The sequence below is a fragment of the Myxocyprinus asiaticus genome, chromosome 36 (assembly GCF_019703515.2).
Source record: "Myxocyprinus asiaticus isolate MX2 ecotype Aquarium Trade chromosome 36, UBuf_Myxa_2, whole genome shotgun sequence".
In the NCBI taxonomy this organism is placed as follows: domain Eukaryota; kingdom Metazoa; phylum Chordata; class Actinopteri; order Cypriniformes; family Catostomidae; genus Myxocyprinus; species Myxocyprinus asiaticus.
This window is the reverse complement of record NC_059379.1, coordinates 20,940,598-20,958,324: the sequence shown is the minus strand read 5'-3', so window position 1 is coordinate 20,958,324 and position 17,727 is coordinate 20,940,598. Positions and strand designations below refer to the sequence as shown.

The window sequence follows — 17,727 nt, the reverse complement described above, 5'->3', positions numbered from 1 at the left end:
AGCAGAGAACACAGGAGTCTAATATTTATTACAATATATTTTATAGCATAGTTTATATATGCTTATTATTCTGCAATAGGTGAGTTACTTGAATTGAGCTCAAACTTTACCTTCCCAATTCTGGACTTGACAGTTGTCTGATTGCATAACAAATGAACTTTGAAATGTGACTGATGTTTGCTTGTCCAGTACAGCGAAACCTTGATGTTTAATAACTGGGGCATAGGTATTTTTTTGTTTTGTTTTGCTTTTTACTCTAAATGCCAAAACATCATCACCAGTGTAATTTTTGAAATTTTAGTGTACTTCAGACTAAAACAAACAATTGTCAAGTTAACCATTTAAACCTTCATGTAGTTTAAAGGGATGGTTCACACAAAAATGAAAATTCTCTCATCATTTACTCATCCTCATATCATCCCAGTGTGTGGCTGGCCAGGTGGGGCAGAGCGAGGATGGAGAGGAGTGAGGCCGAGGTGTGCACCTGGGGCAAATGATCTCGCCGAGCTCTGAGTGATGACGGCGTGAGTAGGCGGGGGATAAAGCCAGGAGCAGAGCTGCAGTCGGGAGAGAGACTCCAAGAGAGAGAGACATTGAAGCTGTGTGTGTTTATGTCAATATGTTTTCAGTTTGATGTGTCTTATTCAAGTTCGTTGAATGTGCATACGGCTCCAGCTTCCTCCTTCCTCCAGAGGTCCTTCACACTGGTGCCGAAACCCAGGAAAGGAGGAAGAGCACACTGTCCGGGAGAACTCTTCCGCCAGGGGACGGAAGAGCCGCTGCCGTCCGCCAGGAGGCGGAGGAACCACTGCCATCTGCCACGGGGTGGAGGAGTGGCTGAGGACCGGGTGGTCGGCGTGCCTGCGGGAGCTGAAGAAGAATGTTGTCTGTCTCTTCTCTCTCTCTCTCTCTCTCTCTCCCTCCCTTTCATGCTCTCTCCTTCTCTCGCTTCCCCACCATCTCCTTCCCCTAGACCCATGCCTGAGTACTGGAGGTGGGGGAACTATCTGGCGCTGGGTTGACTGGAAGGACCGCTATTCAAAACTCTGAAGGTCCAAATATCACATAAAGGCATCATAAAAGTAATATATATGACTCCAGTGGCTTCATCAATGTCTTCTGAAGCGATCCAATCGGGTTTGGGTGAGAACAAACCAAAATATAACTCCATCTTGCTGTGAGGTGACAGTGCTACCCACTGAGCCTACAGAGCTGAGATATTTTTCTAAAAATCTTTGTTTGTGTTCAGTAGAAGAAAGAAAGTCAAACACATCTTGGATGGCATGAGGGTGAGTAAATGATTAGAGAATTTAAATGTTTGGGTGAACTATGTCTTTAATTAATTTAATGGTGCACATCCTTCATTATATGCCCCTTTTCTTTGACTTTCTAAATGATCCCATGGCCATAGCAAACAGAAGGAAACTGTGCTTTCAGGTGAATATAGGTAAAGTGGGACAACTGAAGAAGTGGGACACCTATGCTTATTCTTTATCATTGTGTACACTGATCAGCCACAACATTAAAACCACCTGCCTAATATTGTGTAGGTCCCCCTCGTGCTGCCAAAACAGCACAAACCCGCATCTCAGAATAGCATTCTGAGATTAGATTCTTCTCACCACAATTGTACAGAGCGGTTACCTGAGTTAACGTAGACTTTGTCAGTTCGAACCAGTCTGGCCATTCTCTGTCGACCTCTCTCATCAACAGAACTGCCACTCACTGGATGTTGTTTGTATTTGGAGTAAATTCTAGAGACCGATGTGTGTGAAAATACCAGGAGATCAGCAGTTATTAAATACTCAAACCAGCCCGTCTGGCACCAACAATCATGCCACGGTCCAAATCACTGAGATCACATTTTTTCCCCATTCTGATGGATGATGTGAACATTAACTGAAGCTCCTGACTCGTATCTACATGATTTTATGCACTGCACTGCTGTCACACTATAGGCTGATTAGATAATCACATGGATGATTGTTGGTGCCAGATGGGCTGGTTTGAGTATTTCTGTAACTGCTGATCTCCTGGGATTTTCACGCATAACAATCTCTAGAATTTACTCCGAATGGTGCCAAAAAAAAAAAAAAAAAAAAAAAAATCCAGTGACTCAGATAACCGCTCTGTACAATTGTGGTGAGAAGAATATCATCTCAGAATGCTACACTGAGATGCGGGTTGGCGCTCTTTTGGCAGCACGAGGGGGACAAAATTAGGCAGGTGGTTTTAATGTTGTGGCTGATCGGTGTATATTCTCCTATTATTAAAAATCAGCATCAAGTTATTCCTTAACTAGTATGGGATGAAATAAAAGGGGTTTTAGTTCTGATATCATTTCATGGGGTGTGCCATACCACATATGGACAGCTGAGGTGGGAAAATGCTACAGTAAAATGACAAAGCGTTCTGAGTCAAATCTTGTTATGATTCTAAAATTGTGAAATGTGATGGATAGACCCAGTGGCAGGGAAGAAAGACAGTAAAGGGAAAAGGAAGAATTAAGGAAACAAAGGAGAAAAAGAAGAGGTTAAATCAGCTTAATGAAGAGAGAATGAAGGCTGCCATATAACGGATCAAATAATTTAGTAGCCTGTTTGAAATCAATACAAACCTAAAAAATGTCTTAACTGATTGATATGTTAATCTAAAATTGTAGATATAATAATATAAAGTTGTATTGTTATTATGCATTTTAATATAATTACATTTAGAATTAAATATTGTTGTATTTAAAATAATTTGGTGTCCCACTTTACAATAAGGTTCTATTTGTTAATTTTTCATTTAAAAATAAATTAGTGTATGTTCAAATTAACATTAGCCAAGATTAATACATGCTGTAAAAGTTTTGTTCATTGTTAGTTCATGTAAACTAGTTGACTAACGTAATGAATGAAACCTTCTTGAAAAGTGTTACCAATATTTGTATATAATAATTGTAGATCCTGAATGCTAAAAATTCTATAATCATGTTGCTTTAAATGTATATTAATGATGAATTCAAAAATGTTTTGCACGTCATCAGGTTAATACTTTATTGTATGGTTGTAGCTTGGACAGAGGGAGTAAAGAGAACAGAAGCAGAGAAATTAACTATAGATTGTAGACTTGAATTGGCAATGTGTGCCAACAAACGTCAGTATTAAATGGCCACAAAGTTAACAAGACACAAATAAACTTTTCAAACATTTAACTTTTTTGAAACTGCCCAAATATAATGTGAATCTCTAAAACAATGGCACAAGATTACATTTTCACAAAATACCAGACAATTTAGTCACATGCCTACAACTATGACCAAGTGCAGAACATATGTAGCTGGTAGATTTTAGCCACTTTGATTGAAAACTTATAAAGGAGTCTTGTTCAGGGTGGACCAAGGTGATGCTATTTTGTTGTTGTTAAGATAGTGTTCATAACCTAATGTTCTGGTCTGATCTGCATGTTTTGTCTCCTTTTTATAGTTCTGTGCAAATAATATTCAGTAGTCTGTCCAGATGCTGATCGATAAATATTTTTTATTTGTTTAAGGCTGAGGAGCCCACAAAGTCACAAGTGACCTCTTTCAAGCATACTATCCACTGAAATTCTTTAAGTGTCTAAATGTCTGCTGATGGATGGAACTATAGTACAACATGAGAACATAATTCATTATGATGTTCCTTAAAGTTCCACCTTCATAGGATGTTTTTATTCAAAATGGTATCACAATTTTTTCTTTGTAAGGTGCATTCAGATTATGTGCATATTATTATTATTAGCTTATTAAAAAAAAAAAAAAAAAATGCAAAGGCATCTTGAATGTAAACAAGTTGAATTTTTGATTTAGTCATTTTATACCAGTTACTGATTCATAATTTACCAGTTGATATTTGGGCAGAGGTTTAATACTCTCTGGAGGCAAAGAAAAATACATTCAATTTCAGTTATTTAAGTTACTAATAATTTGAAAGTAGTAGTCATATTTTTTACAATATGTGATTGTTAAACAAATGTCACTAACAGATTTAATTCTTACATACACAAATGCAACATTTTAATTTTTTACCAGTAACTAGTAAAGGTAGTGGCTGAATTAATTGGTGACACTTTACAATAGTGTTCTATTCATTAACATTAGTTAATGCATTAGGCATTATGGACTAAGAATGAACAATGTTTTTTTACAGCATTTATTAATCTTGATTAATGTTAATTTATCAAAATACTGTTATTCATTGTTTATTCCTGTTCATATTGCATTAATTTATGTAATAGTTTATGTAGAAATTTACATTAACCAGGATTATTAAATGCTGTAAATGTATTTTTGTTAGTTCATGTTAACTATTGTGTTATTTAATGTTAAGAAATGCAACCTTATTTTAAAGTCTCACCATTTAATTTATATTTTATGTCATGGTAGAATAAATGCAGCAAATAAGAGGTCCAAAATCAAAGTATGATGTAATCATCGAGGGAGATAGACCTTGTTTTCGTTCCCATTACCTTTACCACCACACACCCTCTCTCTCTCTCTCTCTCTCTCTCTCTCTCTCTCACACACACACACACACACACACACACACTTTTGATGCAAACTTAAGGCTTGTACCCACACCCGAGTGAAGCTACATGATCCACAACCGTTTATCGCATTTTTTTACTTCAGGAAACAAACAGTGCTGTGGTTTCATTGCACAGTTTCAGACATACTCTCTTCAAAGGGAGAAGTTAAATATTGAGAATAAAAAAGGGAGAGGGTGTAGGGATGAGAAAGAGGTGGATATTGAGGGGTGGTAGTCAGAAAGCTTCTGCGATGCTTGGGGAAATTAAATAAGGCAACAAAGGAGCTTTTATTTTTGGTTTAAGGTTTAAAATTTGATAGTGAGGGGTTAAAAATGAAAGTTTTCTTCAATGGAAAAAAAACGAGAAAATGAAAATGAAGAACCATATGAAGTAAAATGGAGAGTTCTGTGACAACACCAGAAGATAAAGAAGAAGTAATTGTTTCTCATGCGTTGTGGTTATATTGAAACCAACTTCCTTGACATGTCCCTAAGTCTACTGTTTATATATATGAATACCTCATAGCGGTTCAATATTACATGTTATTTTTCAAGTCAGCATATAGAAATTATCTACCATACTGTCCGTTTTTTTTTTTTTTTTAACCTCATGACTAAATTACATTCATTTTCATGTGTACTTGAATATGAATATACAAGTACAAGCCTTGTCTCACTACCAAAATGGAAAAATATGTAAATCAAACAAATAATATTGTGAAAAACTAAAGATGTAAAAAAACAAAAAACAAACAAAAAAAAAAAAAACAAGAAAGTACAAGGGATTGCTCAAGCCACTCCAGTGCTTTAAGTCCCATAGTGCAAGCCCTGCAGGGATGTCAGGACTAACTGACACCCTCTCCCTCTCTTCTTTCTGCTGTGGAGGAGAAGGAGAGCCAATCTGCTAACCAACAGAAACGGTGGCTTACTTGTAATGGATCTCTTTAGATCATATGTTCCTAAAACTAACATTCACCAACTACCGCCTCTTACAGGAAAATGATTCTCTTTGTCTTTGTAAAGGAAGCTCTGTTCATGCTAACACACTGCCCAGCTGCACTTATCTTCATTTTACTACCATTCTTGCTGACACTCTCATTCTCTTTCTCTGTTTGCTTCACTTGGTTTCTTACTCTCAAATTCAGTGAAGTGAATGTAGTGTCTTTGGTGGACACCAGGGGGCAGTGGGGAGGAGAAGGCCACTAAACATGAAGTCGACTTGTACGTTTCTTGTATGTTATTGGAAGAGAAGAAACAGTTGGCAGAAGTACCAGAGTACTGAAAGTACACAGACTTATTTAATAAATGATCATCAAAAAGGATTAATATACCCACATCCTACAAACCTAACTAATCTGTCTCTATACATCACATGGTCAAATATACAGTGGATTCTAAATCACACACATCTGACCTTGTCAAGATGATCCTGGTTAGTGAAGGCATCACATAACAATATATTTAATCCATATGACATGTAGCTACACCATCACGTTGCTATGCTATGAGTGACGAAAGAAGAGCTTCATCTATGATTTCTATTTACTGACCTAATAAGATTATTACAGCTTTTTCAGGAATGATGTTTATACGTAATAACTTCCATGGAACTGACCAAGGCTGATGCAGCACAAATGACTTCAAGTGTGCATGCCTACACCCCCAACACACCCCACAAATGCACATACACAAACCTGCAGGCATATATAAGCCAAAATACTGAAAAACACTTGACGGAAGTACCGATGTTGTTAGATATGAAACTATGAGCTACCCCATATAATCCATGCACACACACACTGCTGCTGCATTATCCTTCCCTGTGTGTTGAGAATGTTGAACCTCTTCAGGCATAACGTTTTGCTTTCAATAAAAAGCCCCATTTTATTACTGTAATCAGTATAATCAAAATAACTATTATTATCATCATTATTTTTATATTGTCCCTATTATGAGAAATAGACAGAACTCATTTTTCAAAACACACATACTGTTAGCTGTTGTTGTTCACATGATATACCTAATATCTGAATGACTCTGATAGGATGGATATTCAAGCTCTGTTGGAGGTGCATTTGGCAATGCCTGAAAGGGGTGTTATATATGTTCTGTTTGCAACCCCTTCTATCCTTCTCACCTAGTGTCAAGAAACCCCTCAAATTTTCCACCATATTTCATTCATATGTATGCCTATGCTTTTGCTACTTTACAAAAGAGAAGACCTGTGCAAAAGTGTTCAGTTAACAAAAAGGAAAAACAACATATCCACCCTTAAAGGCCTACTCAGCTGTTTAGATATATTCCCTTGCTGCCATTGTTAACTCATTTAAGGGTTGTCCTGCTTTGTGCTACTGCTGCCTCCACTGTTGTATAGGCTAGGGTTCAACACTAAAGGATGGGGCACTGTGCCTGGTAAAGGAGCAGCAGTGGCAGCGTAATTGAAAAAAGGCAAGAAGGGCAAGGGTTCTTTGTCCCCAGATGCCATCATATTTAGAGCCATTGGAAAGGCAGCAAGGTTATAGGGGTATGGCAGTATCTGTGGGCCATACAGTAGGTGATAGGGGTCTGGATAAAAGGGTAGTTTAGTTGAGTCAGAGTGGGGTATCATCTTCCCAAGTGAAGGAAAAGGTAGGGGCCCAGTAGGGTAAGACATCAGGATTTGCTCCTCCTGTTTCTTTCCAGAGCAGTACCCTCCTGGTATGATCAGGGGAAGTGTAAGCTCCTGGACAGGGAAGACTGAGCCCCTGTGGTGTTCTGTAGGGGTGACAGAAGAGTAGTCCTTTGATTCAGGCTCTTCCATGGACACTTGAGGATGGAGCAGGATGTGGGAAGAAGGAGGATCAATCATCCCAGCTGAATTCGCTGGAAGCATGAGACCCTGTTTTTCTGTATTGTGCCTTTCTCTGTGTGTTTGGCTTTGTTCCAGCTGAGTCCGCAACTGTAGGTCTAAGGGTCCTGGTGAGTGACAAGGTGACATTAAATACCTTTGAGAAGGTCCTTTCGGAGTGGTTTGAATGACAGAGCATGTAGGAGATGGTACAGGACTGAGTGGTTCCTCTTTGGGCACTAGCAGTGACATGTCCTCATTATGGGATTGTTCCTTTGACATGTTGGATGGATGTGTTATCTGTTGATCAAGCTCCCTCTTTTTTGCCAGTATTGTTGGCATAGATAAATCTTGGGCTTGGTTCCTGGATTGAGGAAAGGTTCTTAGATCCTGAGCATCTTGTGAATCACTGTAATCTTCATTCTGAATAATGTCACCTTGTCTCTGTGCGACTGTTCCAATCCCTTTGCTAAATGCACAACATCTGCCTGTTTTTAATGAAATGGGCCCAGATGGAATTGTTTCACTTCTAATTTGAGGGTCTGTAAGCATTTGAGAAACTTGGATTTGCCTGTCATTTGGTGTGGGACTTCTTTTCTGTTGATCTTGTGTGTCTAAATTTTGTTTCTCTGGTGTCCTATAGTCTAGGCACTCTGCCCCATTCATTACTAGCACACTAGGGAGGTTAGGAGATATTAACTTAAACCTTTCTGAACTGGAGCTGTGCGTAACTTGGGATAACTGTGTACAAATTGGACTGTTGACTTTGTCATTGGTTGCCAGTTTTGGGCTTTCACAATTGCTGATTCTTTGGTGTTCTTTAATCTTTTCATCTAGTTGGTTGTCAGAGATTTGACAGTCTGGTTTTGAATAATATATGACAGACACAGGCTGCACTTGTTCACTATTGGTGTCTAAATCTTTGCTTAGTGCAGTCTTTGCTGTTGAAGTTGTGTAACTTGGCATGTCTTGATTTTGCTGTGTGTTTTCAACCTCCGTTAAACTGCCTAACTCATGTCGCTTGAGGTGGCAGTTGAGTGCGGCAGAGGTTTTGCAGACCTTATCACATTGTGAACATGTATATCTGATCAGAGGCCTCCTGCCCAAGCGAACTGGGCAGCCTTTCTCTAATGATCTTCCATCCACACCATTCTCATCAGCTTTTATTTCCAGCTCTTTTCTCAGTATCTGGGAAGTGAAGAAAGTAGGGGCAGACAGAGGCTTGTTTTTGGGGTGCTGAGTTCTCTGATGTTCTTCTAGCTTGGACTGTGAAGGGAAAGGAGCTCTGCAAAGCATGCACACAAACTCAAATAGATGTGTCAGCTCATGTTTGTCTCGCTTCCTCGGGCTTGAGAACCAGCGGCCACATGTCCCACACTCAGAGGCCTGACCTTCTGACCATCGTTTCTTGATGAAAGAGGAGGCTGTGTATTGTGTATTGCATGTAGTCTGAGGGACAGATGAAGGGAGAGGGAGATCCAGCTTTCCATGGGTTCCCATTTCTTTCTCCTTTTCTGCTCTTGAAGGGACAGAAAAAGTTTGTGGGGTTTCTTTGACTTGATCTTTCTGTAGATTGTTAACTTCTTTCTGCTCTTTCTTCGCTTCCTGTCTCCCTCCCACTGTCTCATCTGGATCTTCCCCATCAACCTCTTTGTTAAAATTTTTCATGAGCCTCTCAGCTCTCCTCATAGGCTTCAGGGACCGTTTGTAGTGCATTTTGCGCTTCCAGGCTTTAGCCCCCTGCAAATGAAGGGCCTTTCGCTTGGGTTTGTAGGAATAGTAAGGCCTCCACAGATTGTCCTCCACATCATGGTCATTTCTATCCTCCCTGACCTCCTGGCGGAAGAAGTATTTCCTCACCTTGCTTTTCAGTTTAGCGTTTTTCCATTTGTGCTCCCCTTCCTTTCCTTCCTGGCTGGAGTTGTGGTGTTTACGTTGGCTATGATGGGTGTGCCGTTGTTCTCTCTGGTCCTCCTGTGAGAGGCTACTCTTTTTGGCTTTGCTGCGTGTAGGGCTTTTGTCCCTCATTAGGTCTGTTTCAGAAATGCTCCGCTTGACAATGGCCTCCTCCCCTATACGCACAGTAATCTGACAAAGTGGACCACTGCCTTTGACGTCTGAGCCCACTGCTATGGGTATTGCCTTTGTTGACTCAGTTTTACTGTGAGCCTTTCGTCCCTTGTGAAGTTTCTCTGTTGGCTGACTGATTTTTGAGACCTCAGGATCTAAATCAGCAGCATCCCACTCCCTGTATGTGTCTTTGTGCTCTTTCTGGCTTTGTTTCTTTATCTGTTTTTGAGTTGTTTTTGCCACTGGGTGATTCTCGGGACTTCTTTTCTTCTCCTCAGAGGGCATATTATTTCTATGCACAATGACAGAAGAAGAAACTGCAGCACTGTGCATTATGACTGAGGGTTTGCTGTGTGCAAATGTAATGACTGAAGAGACAGCTCCTTCTGGGCTCTTTGGAGTTTTGCCTTTGCCAGTGTTATTACCTGACAGCTGTAAATTTGACCCCTCTGCCTCTCTGACTTCTACTGCCATGACTGTTTGGGGAGCATGTAGTTTTTTACCCTGCTCTACACCCACTTTGATAGGGGATCCTTCATGTTCAGTCTTGATGTCTGGAGTTTGAAGATCTTTAAGGAAAGACTCCAATTTGTTTGTGTCCAGAGGTGGTGGGGGACTGCCATCCAGAGTTAAAGGCAGGGTAACTGATGAATCAGAAGTGAGTAGTCCATCAGCCATTGGCTGACTGTATGTTTTATAAGGTCGCTTTAAAGACCGCATGGGCAGCAGGCAGTAGAGTTTAAGAGCATTGACCTTCTGCTTGTAGCCGCCATTGGCTGTTTTCTCACTTGAGATTAGACTAGGGTTGATTCCATGAAAAGCCTTTTGGTGTGTTTTAAGGTTGTAGTAGGTAGGAAATGCCTCCCAGCAAAATATGCACTGGTAGCGCCTTTCACCAGTGTGCCACACCTCATGTTTAGTGCGGTACTCAGCCAGAGCAAAAACCTTATCACAGTAGTGGCAGGGGTACTTTCTCCGCCACGAATGCACATTGGAATGACGCTTTAAACTGGACAAAGTCATGTAAGAGCGCTCACACACAGAGCAAAAGTAAATGATATGTCCATCCACCACTTTTACAAAGTGATCACCTTCCTCCAGGCCATCCGTGCAAGTCAGTGTTCCAGCATCAAGGCCATGAAGGTCTCTCACCTTCTTTATGGGTCGGCCAGGCCTTGTTCCTTGTCCAAGCTGTTCTGGCACTGCACTCTCACCTGCTCTCTCCCCCTCCACTTCAGCCGCCTCCAGGGGCTCTTCTTTGGGTTGCGCTGGAAAAGCTGGCAGCCTTTGCCTGCAGGTGGCCTCATGGGATTGCAGTCTTTTATTATGGATGAAGGCTTTGCCACAGTGGCGGCAGCTGAGTGCCCGTCCCCCCCGATGGAGACGCATGTGGACAGTGAGGGACGAGGCAGTACTGAACAGACGGTGGCACACCCCACACAGTAGTTCTGGCTTTGACACTGGCCTAAAGGAGTCATCGAAAGACGTAGTGGGGAGAGTCAAGGGGGAGGAGGTAAGAGAGACAGATGAGGGGGAAGGAGGAGGAGGAGGGGTTGATGAAGAGGATTGAGGGTTGATGCTTGGGAGAGGGAGGCTCAATTCGACATGGAGGCTGTTTGCCTTCCGTTTTTTGCCTTTTGAACTCTCTGTGTCCTTCATACCTTGGTCCTGGTAGGCTCTTGCACTGAGGTTGAAAAGGATGTGTGCTGTTTCTGTTGCTGAATGCTCTTTGTACACATTATTGAGACTAACCCCAGCTGTCTCTTTTGAATAGTCTATTTTATTAGAGTGTCGTAAGGGAGATGTTGGGTATCGGGAACCACTGTCATCAACAGAAAAGGACAGAGATGACTTGCAGTTCTTACTGACAGGAGCAGTTAGATCAACAGGCAAGGAGGAGGAGGAGGAAGAGCATGGCAGGCGTTCAGTTTTTGATGGCGTTTTGGATAAATGTTTGTCTCTGAATGCTTCCCCCATCCATGTCGTGCCATCTGAGCCATCTCTGTCACGAACATCTGAAGAGGAAGTGGGGTGGGATGAGGAGCAGCGCTTCTGTGCAGAAAAGCCTGGCAGTCCAGCACTGAGGGGAAAACTGAGAGATATCCTCGTAGTTTTGGCATCATCCACCTCATCAGTTCCCTCTCCCATCCTGTCTCCTCTCATCTGTTTATTTCTGTGTTTCATTGGATCCTTGTACAAACTCTCTTGAGATGCTCTCCAAGGCTATAGTTTGCCTAAAACAGAGCACTAGTCAGGAGGTCTACCTGTAATCCAGCAAGGTCCAGGAAAATTATTAAGAGTATCAGTTCTAGATATACATTCCCCACAGAAGCTGATGATTGAAAGATGGTGGAGAACAGGAGTGTCAGACCAAGACGGCTGTTCATGGAGTTCAAGTTCAGAGACGATGACTCTCAGATGTATGTGACATTGTGCATCTTTGATTATCTTGTTATAAAACAGGACAGGGTTGCCATGCACTATACATTCAGCTCCAAGAGTGCAGTGCAGGTGTGGAGAGCCATCCTCTCCCAACACCATGATCCCGATCCTAATCCTGCAACAGAAAAGAAAATAGTTGTTTCATCAAATGCAATATTGTCGTTTAGGCAAACACAATCAAGAAAGAATTGTTAGTAATATATACAAGAAAAACAAGTGAAAAAGTATACATTGGGTACTAGCAAATCAGCTGGCCAGGATTGAAAACAGACTTACTGCCTACAAAATGCAGTATGGTAATTATACACAGGCATCTTAGTCATACAAGGTTGGTTGCAGTCATCTCAGTTTCTGAATTTGGCATGATAAAATATGAAAATGTAGAAACAATCTTAGCAATTAACCCCACTGAGTCACAGCATTCTCTTCACCTTATTGAACACTGCTAAGACTTAATTAAGATTTCCCCCCAACAGAGTGTTATTTATAGTCAGAGTGCTCCAAATGTGCCTGGCCTGAAAAGGTACCAAAATATAAATGGCATTTTGAACTAAAGCATCTTGTATTTCTGATGCAAATGTTTGGCAACTGTCAACAGACACGTGATAATATATTCTCTTTACTGTATACCATTTTAAAACTGAAGACCTCTGTAAGTCTGTAATGTATACTGTAAGTCATACTGTCATGGAGATTTTCTTTAGCAGTCTGAGAATAAATAGACCACAATGTTGTTGTGTTCACAAGTCCTGCTTGATTGCTAATTTAATGATCAAATCTTTCCCTCTACCTGTTTTCTAGAGTCTAACAAAGAGAGAAATCAGTCTTAGTTAGTAGTAATGATGCGACACCAGTGAAAATCCCCAGTCATGGTTTTCTGCCTGCATTTTAGCCAGGCAGGCAGGCAGGCCTCTGTAAAATTCCACAAGCAGCCCTGAACACACTGAAACTAGGTCAGCACTGTTATTGCAGAGAGAGAAAGAGAGAAGGAGGAGGGAGAGAGAGAGTGAGGGAAAGACATGGAGAGCAATGGAGAGAGAGACAGAGAGAAGTGGGGAAGAAAGAGAGATCCAGGCCTGGAGACAGGAACAGCCACAAACACACACTCAGCATGTACAGAAACACACACACAGAAACACACACACAGAGACAGGTGGTCAACAAGCTGCATGCATACGCACACTCCCCTCAACACGAAAAACACTTCTGCAGGCATGCAGTCGCATATGAACTGGTTTGACTGTAAGCAAGCGGCTTGACAGCTAGCTTTAACAAGCACACCACAAATGCAGATGCTGAGAGTGTGCAAAGGAAGTTTACCAGAAGACAAGTATAATAATAGGTGTTACATAAGAGTACATTTAGACAGACAGGAAGTATATGAGAGGACAGATTAGTCTTGTCAAAAACTTTAAGAGGACCAGAAATAAGTGTTCTAAAGATGTAGTAATGACTATTAAAGGAAAATCAATTGTAACCTGTCCTGCATGTGGTTATGACTATGGCTGCTGTGGCATGAAATCAGCTGACCCAACAAGGCTTGAGAATAATACAGTTTTACATGGCATTCGCGATAGTGAATGGACAAACACATCCGTCACCCCCTCATTTTCTCTGTACGTCTGTCCCTATTTATCTCTGCCTCTCACCTTCCTTTTCTCTTCGCGTATGACGCACACACTGCCTCTCAACAAACAGTCCCTGGCGCAAGAGACTGGCCAAGCATGACAGGGCCTTTGCCTCCACCTCTGACTGCTCCCTCTACTTAAACATGCAACTAACTGAAAGAGTTAGTTAGCTGTAATATTAAAGGGATAGTTTACCCAGAAATAAACATTCTGTTGTCATTTACTCTACTTCATGTTTTTTTTTTTAACCCAAATGACTTTCTTCTGTGAACTCAAAAGTTAGGCAGAACATTAGCTTCAGTCACCATTCACTTTAACTTTAAAAGGCCAACATTCTGTGTAACATCTCCTTTTGTATTCCAGAGAAGAAAGAAAGAATTATGGGTTTAGAAAAGCATGAAAATGACAGAATTTACATCTTTGGGTGAGTTGTCCCTTTAAAGGCACTGCACCCCTCAAAAATATAGTAAAATATTAGGGCAAGTCTCCTTGTAAAAATAGACTAGTCAACAAATTCTTACATCCTTTCATATGGAGGAAATTAAAAAAGGCGGCACATTGGCATCATTAAATGGAAAATGCAGGATTTTATTCTAGATATCTACGTAAATACCCTAATTTTGTGCAAAATGAGACCAGACGTTTTATAATGCGGTCACCTGTGGGTTAGGAACTGACAACAATCTCAGAGGAAGCTATGTTATGGGCTAAGGGTCTTGCATTAAGCCATGCGACTGAAAGAGACTATGGACTGAATGCCGGTGAAAAAGGGTAATGTGTGAAAGCCGCCTGTTTCCGTGTGGCCATGACGGGGCCCTACAGGGTGAGGTGGACTGTGAAAAGGGGGCTGTCCTTTGACACTGAACTCTGCACAACCCCCGGCCAAAAACATGGTGAAGCCAGCCAGAAGATGGATGAAGGGAGGGGAATAGAGCAAAAGGAGGAGAGAGAGGTCTGTAGTTGGGAGATGGAAGCGGATGGTTCGAGGTTGGGATCTTGGTCCCTCTTCCATGCCAAGATCTCCTTATTTCGTCTCACCTTTCCCCCCTGAACAATTTATAGTGTCTCTTTGATTTGGCGTGACGGGTCATGCTCCAGCAATTCTCCCTGTGTTACACGCTGTGCTTGACATGGTCCGCTGAGTTGAAACTTGACAACCTGATGCTGTAATATGATCAAGCACAATATTCTCAAAACTAAACACTGCAAAACTGGAAGAAAATTGCACTCAGTGCAAATGCTCTGCTGGTGACCTTGCTGAAGTTACTTTCCAAGATCATGTCTGAACCTGCTTCCATATCAATGTAGAGTTTCTAGCTCATTTGGTTAGGAAGACTCTAACACATTCAGCCCTGCCATGTTTCGATTGTAACATGGATGCCTGTCTTGCTGCAGAATCTAAAACTTTGTGCTAACATGGGCAATCCATCCCGAGACTGAATAGAAAATTTCCCAAGCTAGCCGACTTGAAGCCTTAAGCTGCGACAGGAAATTCAATTTGATCCTGGCGGATAAACAACTTCTATAAGACCATCCAACTTGGCTGCTTTTGCTTTTAATGACCTCTGACCCTGTGGCCTGGAGGGGCTGTTACTTATGTACAACTAAGTATAGTCTACACACGAACAGATAATGTAAATCAGAACTCTTAACAACTTGTCAAAAAGTGAATGTGTCATAATTATCCTAATAACATCCACCTTACCTAAACAAAAATGGGTGGATGCTGTTTTCAGGAAACACCTCTTGTTTGTTAATGTTGCACAAACTGGCCAGTGATACATTCTACATTCAAGTTCTTCATTTTTATTGAATTTCATCATATGTAAACTTGCCACAATGTAAAGTATCTAAAGCAGGATAGAGATTTGATAAGAGAATCTCTAGAAAGTATGATGCTGTTTTGTATGAGCGACTCACCAGCCCTGAAAAAGAAGTGCGTGGTTCAGCCACAACAGCGGAGGATAAGGGAGATAGGCCTTGATTAGCGTTCACACAAATCCACTCACACACACATTCTCATTTCTGGTGTCTACACTGAACCAAAACAACATCGATATAATATGAGTGTGCCACAGAAACACAAGACACAGGAAGACAAGAAGACAGAGAGATATAGACGAGAGAAAAAGTCTCCTTCTCGCTCCCATTCTCTGCTAGGCAAGCACACAACAAGACAACGTACCTCGGAAAACCTTGTGCTGCATCTCGGCTGCGATGTGTTCTCTCTCTCACTCTCTCACTCTCCCTCCCTCAGTCTGTGTGTCCTCATCTGCGTGTTCCCGTGTGCTTGTGTGAGTGAGAGAGAACACAGGGAAAGACGCGCGCGTGCACACGGGCAGCGCTATGTAGAGACAGAGGGCAGGAACGGCTCTCTCGCACTCTGACTCTCCCCCTCCTTCTCCCTTTCTATCTTTCCTTCCCTCTCTCTCACTCTCACACTTCAGTTTGCCACTGACACATGATTCTGGGCTGTTTTTACATTTTTTTTCAAGCCCCCTAGCCTTGTACCCTTCACTCACCCACACCCCCTTTACATTCTCAAGCTCATTTGAATTCCAAATCTCTTTTTTATTTCATATTTGTGTTCATTGGAAAGAGACACACACTTAGACCATGCACAATCTCTACTCTATATACACCAAACCTGATGATTGCAAGGAAGGGAGGGAGAGTGAGAATGAGGGAGAGAATGAGCGAGAGAGAGGACGCCATTTAAGCAGTTTGTTACGAGCACTGCCAGTCCCCCAAAATGGCTGAAAACAAACAGGAGCCATGCCAACAGAAAAAAAAGAAGCTTGGGCATAGAGACATGAGAAAAGAGATAAAGAGTATGAAAGAGGGGGGTGGGGCAGACAATACTTGAGTGAACTCTTTAAATAAGTGAGGTGGCCAAGACAGAGATCAAAGGAAAGCGCATGGACATGCACTTTGGTTTTCATTTTTTCCAGTTTTTACTGCCCTAACTGAAGAGGAGAGCATTTATGGCGAGAAGCGGTGGAACAGACGAGTAAACATTTGAAGTCTTTGACCAAGTGAGAAGCCAAAAGCTTGTCAGACTGTCTCCTACGACAGATTTGGCCTTCTCGCTGTTCCACAGAACAGAGAAATAACACTTTTAAGTCTTAAATAAACTTTCACTTTGCCCCACTTTCATTCGCCAAATCAGTTCTTCCGGCATTTACTAGATCTGGCTCACTGTCAATCAGTAATCTTTCTATAGCTCCATAAAATTACACAAACCACCTGTATTTCAACTGGTATATCATTTTAGAGCATTGTGTTTGGAGGACTAGGGTTTCAACCTCTAAACAACATTGTCAATGATCAAAGAAAAGAGTAACAGGTTGCCAAAGTCTTTGAAGAATGGGAATAAAAAGATGATGAAAAAATTACAGTTTTCTTGGTCCACTCATATTATTTATTTTATTTTATTTTATTTTATTTATTTGTCTTTTTACTTAAATTCCAGTGGAACAGCTCATTATACCCCCCATCCTACTTTACTTTCCCCTGTGCCCCTCGGCCCTTCTCTCTATTTTTCCTTTCTCCTTTGCACTCCTTCTTTTTCTCTTCTATTGTATGCCAGCCCACTTGTCTCCATGGGAACTCAGTTTTGGAAGGGGTGTTGTTCTTATGATCTCTCCGACTTGGTGGAACTTTGTCACTTTTCTCATACTTTTCTTTGAATATATTTTTCTATGTTCTGCTTATTTAAAGCCAAAATATTTTGGTCTGCATGTTTTGTTTTGTTTTTATATGCAGCTTACTCGCTTGGTATATCATCTATTCTGTACTTAAAAACTGCTTGGATAACCCTTTTAAAAAGATTCACCCCAAAGTTATTGTAGCTTTCAGTTATGATCTGTTTGGGAATTGGATTATTGAAATGAGCGACACAAAAGTACCACCAGAAAGGGTAACGAATTCAGAATGCACAGTACAAATTTGGAAGATATTTCACCATTAAGAGTATGGTGCTAGAAAGCATGGCATGATATTAAGACAATGGATGTTTTATTGATTTGTGTTGATAAGGATGTAATATGGGTATATGTCTATTTGATTTGATGTACCTTTGAGATAGGACTTTAGTTCAAGTCAAAGTCATTGTTAAATGTTACTAAAAATGTTAGGAGTTAGAGTGGCAGGTTAAGGGATAGTTTACTCAAAAATTAAAGTTTGGTCATCATTTACTCACCATCAT

The 17,727-nt window shown here is 41.0% G+C and overlaps 1 protein-coding gene across 1 annotated transcript; it reads right to left on the bottom strand.

Annotated features, from left to right (window-relative positions):
• Positions 1-3,015: 3,015 nt before the first annotated feature.
• Positions 3,016-15,907, bottom strand: LOC127426972 (zinc finger and BTB domain-containing protein 38-like). Its single transcript, XM_051674209.1, has 2 exons — positions 15,706-15,907; positions 3,016-12,007 (listed from the first exon to the last, which is right to left on the bottom strand). Exon 2 carries the CDS (start codon positions 11,632-11,634, stop codon positions 6,880-6,882), a length of 4,755 nt encoding a protein of 1,584 aa, XP_051530169.1. The 5' UTR covers positions 11,635-12,007; positions 15,706-15,907; the 3' UTR covers positions 3,016-6,879.
• Positions 15,908-17,727: the final 1,820 nt, after the last annotated feature.